The 14,097-nt window shown below is 36.2% G+C and overlaps 1 protein-coding gene across 3 annotated transcripts in view; it reads left to right on the forward strand.

The window, feature by feature from the left end:
• RTN3 (reticulon 3) overlaps positions 1-14,097 on the forward strand; it is a 57,977-nt gene that overhangs the window by 8,614 nt on the left and 35,266 nt on the right. For 2 of the 3 annotated variants that reach the window (XM_072789610.1, XM_072789611.1), the window contains exon 2: positions 5,668-5,724. The exons of the other annotated variant lie outside the window; for it this stretch is intronic. In XM_072789610.1, coding sequence (XP_072645711.1) covers positions 5,668-5,724 — 57 coding nt within the window. The remainder of the gene's footprint in view (positions 1-5,667; positions 5,725-14,097) is intronic. 3 annotated transcript variants of the gene reach the window in all.

Below are 14,097 nucleotides of genomic sequence, written 5' to 3' on the forward strand. Positions count from 1 at the left end.
AAACCTGTGAAAAATGTAAGTGATATCTTGTCACTTATGGACAAATGTTCTAGTAGCTTCCGATCACAATCATCAGAATTGCCAAAGTCCATAGAGGGCTTTTGAAGCCTTATGATATCTGGCCTTAACCTCCATCTTGCTCAGCTTTAGCTTCACTGGCTCCCTTGCTATTCTTCACACCAGGAATACTTCTGTACCTCAGAGTCTTATTTGCTGTTTTCTCTGTTTATAATGCTCTTCCCTGTATATCTTCACAGCTTTTTCTCCCTCAGCTTTGTTAGGTCTTTGACCACCTTATCTAAATTGCACAAGAAAAAACACCTTTTAGGCCTTCTTTGCTTTATTTTTCTTATCATCTGTCATAATCTCCTGATATTTACATATTTTATAGTATATAATCTGACTTTGTTTATTGTCCATCTTCCACATTAGATAAAGGTTCCACCAGCATAGAAGTTTTTTGCTGTTTTATTCACTGCTCTGTTTCTAATGTCTGGGCAGGACCTGATGCAAAGCATGCCTTCAGATATTTTTGAATGAGCAACTAATCATTTTTGTTCAGCAACTAAAACTAGTCCTTGGTTCATAATAGGTGTTCAATAAGTATTTATGGAATAAATAGAGAAATTCTAGTCCCAGAAAAACATGCATACGTGTTTTTATACAAAATACTACATAGGCTTTCACGAGGTTCATAGTTCATGAACTACTATGAAATTGTTCATAAACTACAGATTAAGAATGTTTGGTTTTGAGTGGCTCAGTTGGTTAAGCCTCTGCCTTTGGCTCATGTCATGATCCCAGGGTCCTGGGATTGAACTCTGCATCGGGATCCTTGTTTAGCAGGGAGCCTGCAACTCCCTGTCCTGCTCCCGCTGCTTGTACATTCTGTGTATCAAATAAATAAATAAAAACTTAAAAAAAAAGTTTGGTTTTTGAAAATTGAATTAAAAGTTTTGCAAAAACTTATCTTTATGGAAATTGACATATCCACATAGGTACGGAGAAGAGAGTTTCTATGTAAGCCCATAAAACTGTATCTGTAGTAAATATATCTTATGTTTAAGATTGGTTCCTTTTACTACTCTACTTCTGGATTCATGCTATTTTCCACTAATGGCTTTAGTCCAGAAAGGTTTCATTTTATAATCTCCTGAATGCCACGTTTTGGTGTGTTATAAAGACACTCCATTTCCAATAAGGACTCAGTGGTAGGCTAGTTTAATGTGTCAGGATTTTTAAATATGTTAAGTCTAATTTCCATTTTATTCCTAACAAAATCTGACGTTTTGATTCAGTACATTGATCTTGAACAGTATTTGGATAAGGGTAAGACATTTCTAAAAGTAAGTGTGGTGTTTTAGTTGGGTCATTAAAGTGTTTGTAACCAATTTCCTATTTACACAGTCCATTTTATTTCTTTCTGTTAGACTTCTAATTGTGTTTCTTTTACAACAAGAATTCTGCTTGTTCTTTCTCTTGGATTGCATATACATTTACTCCCTAAATGTACAAAGAAAATCTTCCAACTCTTTCAGGGTGCTAACAGAAGAGTTACAGTGGCAAGTGCTTAATGACTTGCTTCCAGAGAGTACAGTGCGGAAGAATGGGGGAGAAGTACTACATGGAGAAACCAGGCAAACTATCTCAGCCAGAGGATCAAGGTTAACATTTTCAGTGTTAAGTCATATTGATAGCATGTACCCTTGATACGTTATGACAAGGATGGCCCTTCACCTAAGTGGTAATCTTCTCCAAAACTCCATTCTAACTATGAAACAAACTCAAATTGAGGGATATTCTGCAAAATATCTAACCCCAAAACTATCAAGATCATTAAAAACAAGGAAAATCTGAGAAATGGTCATAGTCCAAAAGAGGCTAAAGAGACAGGATGACAAAACATGATCTAGTATTCTGAATGGGATTCTGGAACAGAAAAGAGGCATTAGGGAAAAAGTAATGAAATCTGAATGAAGTATGAGGTTCACTTATTAGTAGTATCAGTGTTTATTAGTTGTGACATATATACCACCATATTAATGTAACTTGTTAACAATGGGAGAAACTGAGTGCTGGATATAAAGCAACATTCTACTGCCTTTGGACCTTTTCTGTAAATCTAAAATTATTCTAAAATAAAAAGTTTCTTTGTTTTTTAAAGAAAGTCATAATCTTGAAATCAAAATTGCTTTGGGAAAGGCAAGGAGTCCGCTTTCACTACTTCTATTCAGTAATAGAGGTCCTAACAAAAATATAAGGGGGGGGAAATGCCATAAAGTTTGGGGAAATAATTGGTCTGCCTGTCCCTGGAATTCTGATAGGTGAGGGGCATTAATTGACACAGTTTAGCAGCTTCTACTGAAATGATAAGAATTGCCATCAGGAATTGTAGTCATGAGAAAGAGTAGAAAGACCCTTTTCAGGGAGCCTAGCTTTATAGGCAAAAGGGAAATTGTAAGTGACAAAAATCTTTTAGATTTATTGAGGAGGGGTGGAAAGAGAGCAAGCGAGCATTAGAGAGTATGTACACACAAGGGGAGGAGGGGCCGGGGAGAGAAGCAGGCTGCTTGCTGAGCAGATACTCAGGGCTCAATCCCTGGACCCCAGGATCATGATCTAAACCAGAGGCAGGAGGCAGCCTGGGTGGCTCAGCGGTTTAGCGCCGCCTTCAGCCCAGGGTGTGATCCTGGAGACCCAGGATCGAGTCCCATGTCAGGCTCCCTGAATGGAGCCTGCTTCTCCCTCTGCCTGTGTCTCTACCTCTTTCTCTCTGTGTGTCTCTCATGAATAAATAAATAAAATCTTAAAAAAAAAAAAACCAAAGGCATATGGATCCTTGACTAAGCCACCCAGGTGCCCTGTGACAAAAATCTTTTAAATGCTAGAGAGAGAAGATGTTTGAAATAGCTGATGAATTTCCAATATTTATTATATTAATTTTAGATAAAATTTCAAACACTGCCTTTCCTTATGTATTGTTAGATGCTTTAATAATCTATAGAAACTAACAAAAAGACAAATGTTTCAAAGTTAATTATAAATGTCATTCAATATACAAAGTTAACCCTTTTTTTTTTCTTTAAGATTTTATTTATTCATGAGAGACACAGAGAGGCAGGCTCCCTGTGGGAGGATCCCAGGACCCTGAGATCACACCCTAGGCCAAAGGCAGATACTCAACCACTGAGCCACTCTGAATTTGTATTTTTTACCAAAATGGGATCACGTTATTTAAACTTCTTTTATGGTGTTCTTTTTTATTCAGTGTGCTATTGGCATCTTTTAATGTCAGTGAATTCCTGTATACAATACAATTTTTAATGAACAGTATATCAAAACTTATTTAACCAGTGTCTAATAGACCTTTACTAGGTTTACTAAATAAATAAAAAATTAATGCCAAGATTATGCAGTAGTTTTTCAATTAAGTTTGTGTTCTACCTGCTGACGTATTTTTAAAACACACATGATATTGTCACTCCCTTATAGTAAAATTTTCACTGTTTCCTCATTGCATATAGGATATAATCCAAATTTCATTACATGACTTTTAAAACCATATAGAATACGGCAAGTTGTTCCTTTTCTCCAGAACGCCTTCCTCGGTCACCTGAAGACCAGTATGGCTAAGTTTACCATCTCTTCTACAATGTATCCTACTGATTACCTCTGTCTCATTCCCACAACTCATGCAGCTTTACTGGTTTGTATTTTTCTTTCAGTTACTTGTAGGCATAGTTGTCATCTCTGTGTTGCATTGGTAATCCAGTGCCTGGACCTAGCTAAAAATTACTATTATTACTAAATGACAATGTTTAATTTAATTAATAGCATTTGAAAATTCAGATCACCATTCTTGAGCTTAGTTACCTGTGGCATGCATATGGAATATGAATACGCTGTGGTTATGTAAGTTAGGAGATATTATGTAATATTGTTGCAAACTGTTACGGGTTATCTGTGTGTTATATCAGAATAGATGCTACCTATAAGAATTTGTATTTGGAAATTTTCCATTAAGAGGGGGTGTTAGGTGTAGGTGGGTAGGCAAGTTCATAGTATCTTTTTTGGCGTTGGGCTGAACTTAGCATTTGGTTTTTCAGGTTTATTCAGATGTAAACTCGTCATTTGGCAGAGATTTATTGTCGAAGGTTAATGCATGTGTAGAGATGAACCCATCTGAAACATTAAAGAAACAGAAATGCTTGCTTCAAAAAAGGAAGGGAGATGGGGCATCTGGCTGGCCCAGTTGAGATGTGTAACTCTTGATCTCAGGGTGGAGAGTTTGAGCCCCATGATGAAGGGTAGAGATTACTAAACAAAACAAAAAATTAATCAAAAAGAATGGTTTCTCATTTATTGTGGTAAATATGATGCTTCATCTTAAGATCAGTAAAAAGCAGTGAATTTTAAGACTCTGGTGCTGAGTTATTGAATTACTGCCTGTGATCCACTAAACTTTCTTTTCCTGTTACTGTCCTCCATATTTATTGACTAAATAAATTCATGCTTATCGATACAAGCTTAGAGCCTGTCTTTTAAAGCAATCTCCCCATTTTAAGTGTATTTCTAATATTTGTGAAAACATTTTTATACTTGCAAGGAAAAAAGGAATTAAGTAAAGGCCAGTATATTTAGGGGCACTTTTTTGGGGAGGGGGGGGACTGCTTTTCACATGCTAGTTTTATTGATTTTTTCCTTTTTTAGTGAGAGGGTAATTTATATTCTTGGTTTGTATTTTTTTTCCCAAGGGCCAAAGGTTGTACTGAAAAGCAAATCTTCCCCCACCTCAGACCTCAAGAGTTTCTTTTGCTGGTAATGAGGGAGACACATGTATATACTTCTGCATTTTGCTTTTTTAATTTATCACGTATATCAACATCCATAGCTGTATCTTCTTCATAGCAGCAAGTACTCCATTGTTTGGATGTAACTATTTAGTCTCCTACTGATGGTCACTTAGAGTATTCCTAATTTTATAACAAGCGTTCTTAACGAATATCCTCATATACAGGTGTTTATAATCGATGCTAATATTGTAGGCTAAATTCCTCTAGGCATAACTGGCCAAATTAAAAGAGTAGCTTATTGGTGGGGACAGTACATACATTTACAAGTTTGATAAATGATGCCAAATTTAGAGGAATGTAATTTTAGAAGGTAGAAGATTTCTTATATAGTCCTATTTTCCTAAGTAGATTATTTGTGATTTTTTTTTTAAAGTACTCGGGATCAATTTCGCATATTTGCCAAGTAAATAAATGTTCATACTAGTGACTCTTCAGAATGCAGTTGAAAATTGTTAAAAGCAAATTATCAGTTAGTGTGCTCAGCTACTTATTTTTTCTTTCCCACAGAAAGTTGTAAGGGAGTATCATCTTTTCTGAGGTTTTACTTGTTTAAAAATGCTAGAGGTTCCTCTTTTTCTTTGAAGGTGAGAATATTTGATCAAAGAAATTGAGTTGATTAACTTTTTAGAAATGCATCTTGAAAATAAGGTTTGCCACCAGGTGAGTGAAAACAGTAAATGGAAATAAAGATTTGGGTTTTCCCCTCTTGCTTAAACCCAATGAAATTATGCTGCTTGGCCAAATAAAAAGGAGAGTTAAAATTAAAATTCCTGTGTGAGGTTGTCAAATTCTCACGCTGTATATTTTCTTTCAGATTCCTTTGTTTCTTCCTCTTCCTCTCAGCCTGTATCTCTATTTTCGACCTCGCAAGGCAAGTCTGTCATTTTTTTGTGTGCATTAATAAAAGAAAAATGTTGAGAAAGAGGCTGTAACTGGGGATATGAGGCACAAGTTTTCTATTGCCCCCAAATCCCTTGAAATAAAAACTATAAGCCAGTCCTTCATATTTAGCAGTTTGCACTTGATTTTCTGTAAAGGTTAATAAAACAGGATGAGGCTAGATAGGTGGACCCTTTAACACTACATAAGCTTTAGGTGCAGTTTGGAGCATTTCTTAAAAATTATAAACTCACCCACAGCATTTAGAGCAGACAGAATTGTGGCTCATAAAACAGCCCACTGCAGGATGCATTTAATATATAGATTGCAGTTACATAACTGGTTTGGGGAGGTAGTAGGTTTGGAAAAACAGTATAAAAGTGTGCTTCCACTGAAATAATATACCAACTTAGCTAGAATGCTTTAGTGTGTGAACTTATCTGAGATTTGTACCAAGATCTAGGCTAGTTCCAAACTGCCTAGGAACAGTGAATAAATCAGTTAACTTTTTGGCAAGCAAAACTTGTTTTCCTAGAGATTAAGCTGTAGCTTTCTGGGATTGTTTGTTTGTTTAATCTGCCAGCCAGTGAAGAAGGGAATCAAGTGTGATAGCTATTTGTTTGTGGGGGTAGTAGTACCAAGAATCTGCAAGAGAGAGCACTGTGTGCTCTGTTGAGTTGCACTAATAATAAAGTACAGTTTCATTTGTACTCGACCTAAAATGTAGGTCAGTGGAAAACCCTTATTTTAAAAAAAGGTAATTAAAGTCACTAGATAGGTCTGAGAAGCCCTGTACAAACAGATTATTGTCCCAGCTGGAATTCACTAGATGCAGAGTCTTGTTGCTGGTTTGATAGGAAGACTTTGACCTTATAAGAATAAAAACATAGTGGGATAAAGTGAAGGTAGTCTATTTCTTATGAAACATGATAGATAATTTGTTGCTTTTAAATTAGGCATAATATCAGGTCCCCCAGTCCCTTTGTAATGTTGTCATTGTGTGATTTTTGGATAACGTGGGTCAAATCAAGAACTTTTAAATTAAGTGTTTACATTAAAAGATAGGTATTTTGTCAATATTAGCAAATAATTCAGATCTACAAAGTGACTTGACGTCTGAAACCCAACCAGATTAATTTGCGGGATTTTTTTTTCCCATATGAGAAATTTAATAATTTAAGCCAGTAGGTATTACATGTGTTCCACTCTGGTGAAAATAGCATACTGTAGATGGAACAAATCATTACATTTTCTCTATTGTAAATATTTCAGTTTTTTTTTAAGATTTTATTTATTCATGAGAGACACAGAGAGAGGCAGAGACACAGGCAGAGGGAGAAGCAGGCTCCCTTTGGGGAGTCCGATGCAGGACTCGATCCCAGGATCACAACCTGATCCAAAGACAGATGCTCAACCACTGAGCCACCCAGGTGCCCCTATTTCAGATCTTTTAAAATACATTCTTCATGGTTGTAACTTTTAGCCACTATTTTAATACAGAAAGGGGATCATTGATATCCTAAATAGTGTAACATGCAGGCTAGGTACAACATACCTAACGTATAGAACGTTGACAACATAACTATCATAGCTTAAAAACTTATTTTAATTCCTGTTAGGAAAAATTACGCATATATTCAAGTAGAATAGAGGTAAACGAAAAGGATTTTGCTAATTAAAAACTAATGTTTTAAGTAGGCTTCAGTGTCACAGTGAGTATGAGAGTTTGTGAAAGAAAATAGATTTGCCATTTTTCCTCTTTGCTTATAAAAAGATACTTTGACCAGTGCAGATTCAAGAAAATGTAATTGTTAAAAGGGTATTATTATAAAGAGGCAGTTAGGGATGTCTGGGTGGCTCAGCAGTTGAGCACATCTGCCTTCGGCCCAGGTGGTGATCCTGGAGTCCCGGGATTGAGTCCCACATTGGGCTCCCTGCATGGAGCCTGCTTCTGCCTGTGTCTCTGCCTCTCTCTCTCTCTGTGTCTCTCATGAATGAATAAATAAAATCTTAAAAAAAAGGGTAGTTAAAACTATATCCCTGAAGGTGTTCCAGTCTAGCCTCTGTTATTACTAACATTTTTATCCTGCAAAAAAAAGACAATGTAAAAGTAACCTAGTTGGTGCTCTACTTCCTTGGCAGTCCTAGAGATCAGCCTGTTGTTTGAGGAGACACCTTGGCAAGTGATTCAGTGTATTCTAGAAGAGCCAAGAAGGGCCAGCTTTTAGTATGCCTCATAAAAATAAGGAAGAGGATGTTGGTGTCCTTGTTTCACTGGGGAGAATAGCTGGGACCAGTCTGCCCAGTGCAAGGCTTTTTTAATGACTGCTGCCACCAAGAGGAACCTTGAGTCCATCACTGGCATTAACCCAACTAATCTGTCTCTGGCTTCCATAACCCTTAGCCATTAATTTAGCCTTGAGAGTTATGCCTTACTTATATATATCTAAACCATAATAAGTAATATGTAGCGATTATTAAATAGAACATTTTCATATTTAAGAATGACCTCTTCAGTCCTGAAATAGTTCTCATTGGCCTTCAGGGAAATCCATGTACAAAAAGCTGCCATTAATTTGGACTGAATAAAGGAAGGGCAATTAAATTTTTCAGAAGAAAATTATGTAATATTTATTAAATTGTACTACTTTGAAGTAGATAGTTTTTTAAGCTAGTAAAGCAAGCTTTTTTACAGCTATTAAATACATTTGTAATGACAATAGAATAATCAATTTCTTCTTGAATAAGTTGTATTCCTCAGTAGGTCCTTTGTAGTCTTATTGATTCCTTTTTTTCTTATTAAGCAGAAGTTAATTTCATCCTAATCCCTGAGTGTTTCAAAATAGGGGAATAAATTTTAATGGTGTTTCCCTGTAATGTAAAAGAAAGATATTAAGAGGTATAGATGTAGGATGTGACTCATTTTTATTGAGCTTTCACCGTGTTCAATACTTTATGTGAATTGTTTAATCTGCACAGCCGGTTTTATGGAGGAAGGGTACTAGCTGAATTACCAGTTCAGGACACTAGGATTTTATTTTATTTTATTTTTTTATTTTTTTTGACACTGGGATTTTTTTATTTTATTTTATTTTTTTAAATTTTTTATTTATTTATGATAGTCACACACACACACACAGAGAGAGAGAGAGAGAGAGAGAGAGGCAGAGACATAGACAGAGACATAGGCAGAGGGAGAAGCAGGCTCCACGCACCGGGAGCCCGACGTGGGAGTCGATCCCGGGTCTCCAGGATCGCGCCCTGGGCCAAAGGCAGGTGCTAAACCGCTGCGCCACCCAGGGATCCCGACACTGGGATTTTAAATGGTGCAATAACTTGCTCAAGATCACAGAGTGAGTAAATGACACATGTAGAACTCCAAAGTCCATGCTCATAAACACTGCCTGTGGTAAAGATGATAAAGTATATTAGTCGTATTTTAGGGTTTGCAGATATTTTTAGAGATGTCATTTTGAGGTTAATGTTATAATCATGAGAGTAGAGAAAGAGGCAGAAATTACTATTTTAAGCGTATTGCTGTTAGTGATGTAATTTAGTATCATTGGGGGGCTGTGCTCCCTCCATCAGCACAAAATCAAACTCAAATTTGATTTCTACTTCTGAAACCTTTGATAAGGATGGAGGCTGAAAAATACTCTGATTTTTTTTTTAGAAAACATGGAAGAAAAGTAGGTGAAAATAAGATGGGAAAGAGAGGAACCTGAAGAACTGGAAGCACATTTGCAGTAACCAACATTTGCATTCAATTTGAGTAATGCAGTAGGCATCTGGAATAGGAAGTTAAACACTGAACTTTGGGGCAAGCATTTAAGGGAAAAAATTAGCCAGTTACAGCCTTTTTTTTTAACAAAAGCAAAACATTTTTCTTTGTACAGAAGAGACTTTTTGTTTAGAATCTAGCTTGGCTGCAAAGTGTCCGCTGGCTAACTTCCTATTTTGATGCTGTGGCTGGAAATTGCTGATACTGTTTTGCACGAAAATTTGTCTTTCCTTCCTGTTTTGTGAACATGAGAAAATTCAAGTGTAGGAAAACCTATACCTGAATATTTCGAGCCTCCTTTGTATGAATATGCATAGTATTTCTTCGCTGATGTGTATGGTTTTTCCATGATACAGCTATCCTTTAATTAAAAATACTGAATTTTAATTAAAAGTACTGAATTCTTAGGAGGGGGAAAGTCACCAGAGGGTAACTGTAACAGAATTCTAAGCTATTCACGCTTTTTAGGAAGAACTCTGATAATAGGATATAACATTCGTTATTGTTTACTTGTTTTTGGATTACGTTGTTTTCAGTAATTAAATTACCAACACCTGAATAAAAATGCTATCTTTTTTAAAAAGGCAGTTTGAGGAATAAGAAAGTAAAGAGAAGCTATTTTGAAGAACAGAGTAAAAGCAATATGTGAAGAGTTTTTTTTAATTTGAGTGCATTTACTTTATGTGAACACAATATTCACTTGGAAGTTGATTTTTCATCATATCATTGTTAATTCCCCACCTTGTCCTGTGAGATAAAATACTGTGGACATAGAAGAGGAAAATTCTACCTGAATTCCCACTATCCAGTCAAATGGAGCTTTTGCCTTATTCCAATCAAAATTTCGAGTTACTGTACTTTAATATTGGTCAGCAGAAGTATTTAAAGCAGGCACAAAAGACCACCCATACCCTACTAACCTTTAAGCTGTGCTTCTGGACAGGGACCGTCCAGGGGCAAGAGTAAGAGTGAAAAGCATCAGGCCCATCTGTGGGATTTCTACAGGACTAGAGTTCTAACGTGTAGTAAAGCTCTAGTTTTTAGACCAGGTTCATTACCTAGGAAACTTTAATGCAGATTGCATCCGTGTCAGGAAGGCAGAGGTAATACATGAAGTACTAGTAGTTCTAAAGTGTGAAAGGGAGTGTAAAAGTTGGCATCCAAGACTGCTTTTGTGCCAGGTTGTTTGTTGATTGTTCAGCTACTGGTACGTTGAACTAAAATACACTTTGACCTTGATGGTGGTAAAATGAAACATTTTTTTCAGGAAAAAGTTCTTTTTTCTTTCAACACTGGCTTTGAATTTTTTGGGCTGTCTTAAATGTTTTTACCTACAAAGAACCCAGCATGATTTTTGGAATGCCATAGGCATTTGTTTTGTAGTAACTGATTCAGAAGTTGCATCACCCAAATTTTTGAAATAGATAAAAGCTCTTTAAATTACTTTCTTTTATTTGAGAATGGTAGGAGGGAAAGTGTCTAAAATTCTGAAGGAGAATATGTGTTATATACTCTCCTTATCAAAAAAAAAAAACATATGATACGGAGTCTGAATGTCAGGTTTTTTTCTTTCTTGTTTTTTGAGAATGTGGTGTCTGGGGATATTTATGGAGGATTTACTAAGTGCCAGGTAGTGTTATAAGCACTTTTCACGTATTAACTCATTTAATCCTCAACGGCAATTCTCAAGTTTGATGTACAAGTATGACCATTTTTTAGATGGGATAAACCAGCTTGCCGAGGCCACATGGTTATTAGTAAGTATGATCACACTTAAAGATGATTTTGCATCTTTTAACATAAATTTTTGGTCTGGGAACAGTCTAGAAATTTACACTACGACTACCAACTTAATTTTCTAGTCTAATTTTGGATAGTACATTTAAGTGAAAACTTCTAAGTAGTTTAGGAAGATATGGGTAAGCAAGGAGCTCAGTATTGGATAAATTTGGGAATGTTCTCATGATTATTATGGGGTTATGAAGTTTTTCTCCTCTTACCATATATAATTCCCTTTTTAACAAACCTATTAGGTGTATAACCCTTTTGGTAGTAGAGCCATGCCATATTTTTAAGTAATTAGAATTCTTGAAAATGAATATGCACATTAAATCCTATTACAGTAAATAACTAAATTAGAAAATATTCATAATGAGGGAATTTTTTACTGATTTTGAGTAATGTTGAAAGTCTCCTTGTAGTGTATGTGAAGGTTTGGATCTTTTGAAAGAGGAAAGAGAATGGACATTTTCTGAGGTGTAAGATGATCTAAAGTTACTCTATCAGGCAGTTTTTACTAGTGTATAGTTTTTTTGTTTTTTTGTTTTTAGTGTATAGTATTTTAAAAACTAACAGCCTTCAAACTCCCTGGCGTCTTCTGCTGTTTTGCAAACTTGGACAACACCAGTGACTATTAAGAGCCATACTCACTAGTTGGAATAGTCTTTGCTTATGGGAGCTGTTCTAAAAAAGGCTTAGTAGATTCTGATCTCGTTCTATTTAATGTTTTCATGCCTTTATAAACTCTTTACTTCCAGCCCAGTTTTTTTCATTGTATTGGTACAAGTCAGCTCTGTCCAACTTTGTTAGGGTTTCATCTAGCCAAAGAAACTTCTTTTCATTTGCTGAAATTCTAAACATGATAATTAAAATTGAAGCACAGATGAAGATGCTGACTTATTTTGCTACATGTGGGAAAGCTGGATTGACAGTGGTGAGAGCTAGCACCTCCTATATCCCACAGTCTCAGGAATTAATGCAATATAGAGATCTGGTGGCCCCTAGGCTAGCCCCCCAGAAAGCACTATATATTGTCTATTGGATTAAGGTAAAACTGTATGGGAAGCTAATTAAAGTTATTTTTCTGTGCATAGTGGTGACATCACATTAAAGAATCTTAATTAGGGATCCCCGGGTGGCACAGCAGGTTAGCGCCTGCCTTTGGCCCAGGGTGCGATCCTGGAGACCCGGGATCGAATCCCACATCGGGCTCTCGTTGCATGGAGCAAGAATCTTAATTAAAGAATGTTAGAGGTTTATTTATTTATTTAAAGATTTTATTTATTTATTCATGAGAGACACACAGAGAGAGAGAGAGGCAGAGATATAGGCAGAGGGAGAAGCAGCCTCCCTGCAGCGAGCCCGATGCGGGACTCAATCCTGGGAATCCAGGATCAGGCCCTGGGCCGAAAGCAGGCACCACACTGCTGAGCCATCCCCACAGATCCCTAGAGGTTTTATTTAATTGCAGGACTTGCTGGTATTAATCTTCTAGCTTTACTTCAGATTACTATATACCTAACTTGAAACTTTTGGAGTATTAAGAGTTCAAGGAAATAGGAGAGAAACAAGGCTTGGAAAACTGACAAGTTCGTGCCCTGATAAAGCATGTTAGAATAGTTCCACCATGTTTCTCCCCCCAGTAATGTGCACATTATTTTATTAGCATTCAGGGTAGGTTGCTTTCTTTTTCATTTCTTAAAGCCCACCATCACCACATCATCATCATTTTACTTAATCATTTTGCTTATTGTCTGTCCGTCTCCTGCTCTGTGCTGTAAGCACCACAAATTCAGGGATTTTTTTGTTCACTGCTTTTAATCTAGTTTCTAAGACAGTGTCTGGCACATGATAGGCATTCGATATTTGTGGCATTATTACTTTTTTTTGTGGCATTATTACTAATTCATTTTGTCCCCTTTTGTCTATAGGATGATTGATCTGAGTCATCTGATATCTCAATCTCTATAAAATACATAAGCTGAGCATTCCCTGTAAGGTGGAGTCTGTTTTGATCATGTCAGAGTTCCATTCGTGTTTGAAAGGAGGGGTTCCCATACAGTTTTACCTTAATCCAGATTTAATCCATTAAATATTTCCTGGTATAAACAGTAACCAGTAAGTTCAGTAATAGTACATAGCGCGATTTAAATGTATCCTGTAAATGAACTACTGAAAATGTAGTTCTTTTTTTTTTTTTTTCTAAGATTTTATTTATTCAATGAGAGACACAGAGGAAGAGGCAGAGACACACAGGCAGAGGGAGAAGCAGGCTCAATGCAGGAAGCCTGATGTGGGATTCCATTCCGGGACTCTGGGATCATGCCCTGAGCCAAAGTCAGATGCTTAACCGCTGAGCCACCCAGGTGTCCCAGTTTTGAACCTTTTAATCTATAATGCTGAGCTTCATTTACATTGTCTCCTTAATCTGGTGTTGAGTGCTATATAGTGATACTGTATTATACTATATAATGATAAATGCAAGTCATTTTTACTACATTAGAAGTAAATGTGAATTACAGCTTCAAATATTTTCTGTCCCCCTAGTACAGTACAGTTTGTACCACCAGACTGTTACTGTTTTTCCTCAATTTAAAAGACTTTTTCCCCAATGCCCAGATTACAGTTAAACTATCCTAAAGGTCAGATCCTATTACATGAAATTTCAGTGATATGTTGAAATAGAGGAACTTTATCTGGCATTTGGAAACATTTTGTAATAGTGGAATTTTATTTGTTGCAGTAGGATATTTAATTTTTATTTCTTTTAAGCTTTCTAAAATGATTTTGAATAAAGTCACAATT

Source organism: Canis lupus, chromosome 21 (genome assembly GCF_048164855.1).
Source record: "Canis lupus baileyi chromosome 21, mCanLup2.hap1, whole genome shotgun sequence".
Classification (NCBI taxonomy): Eukaryota; Metazoa; Chordata; class Mammalia; order Carnivora; family Canidae; genus Canis; species Canis lupus.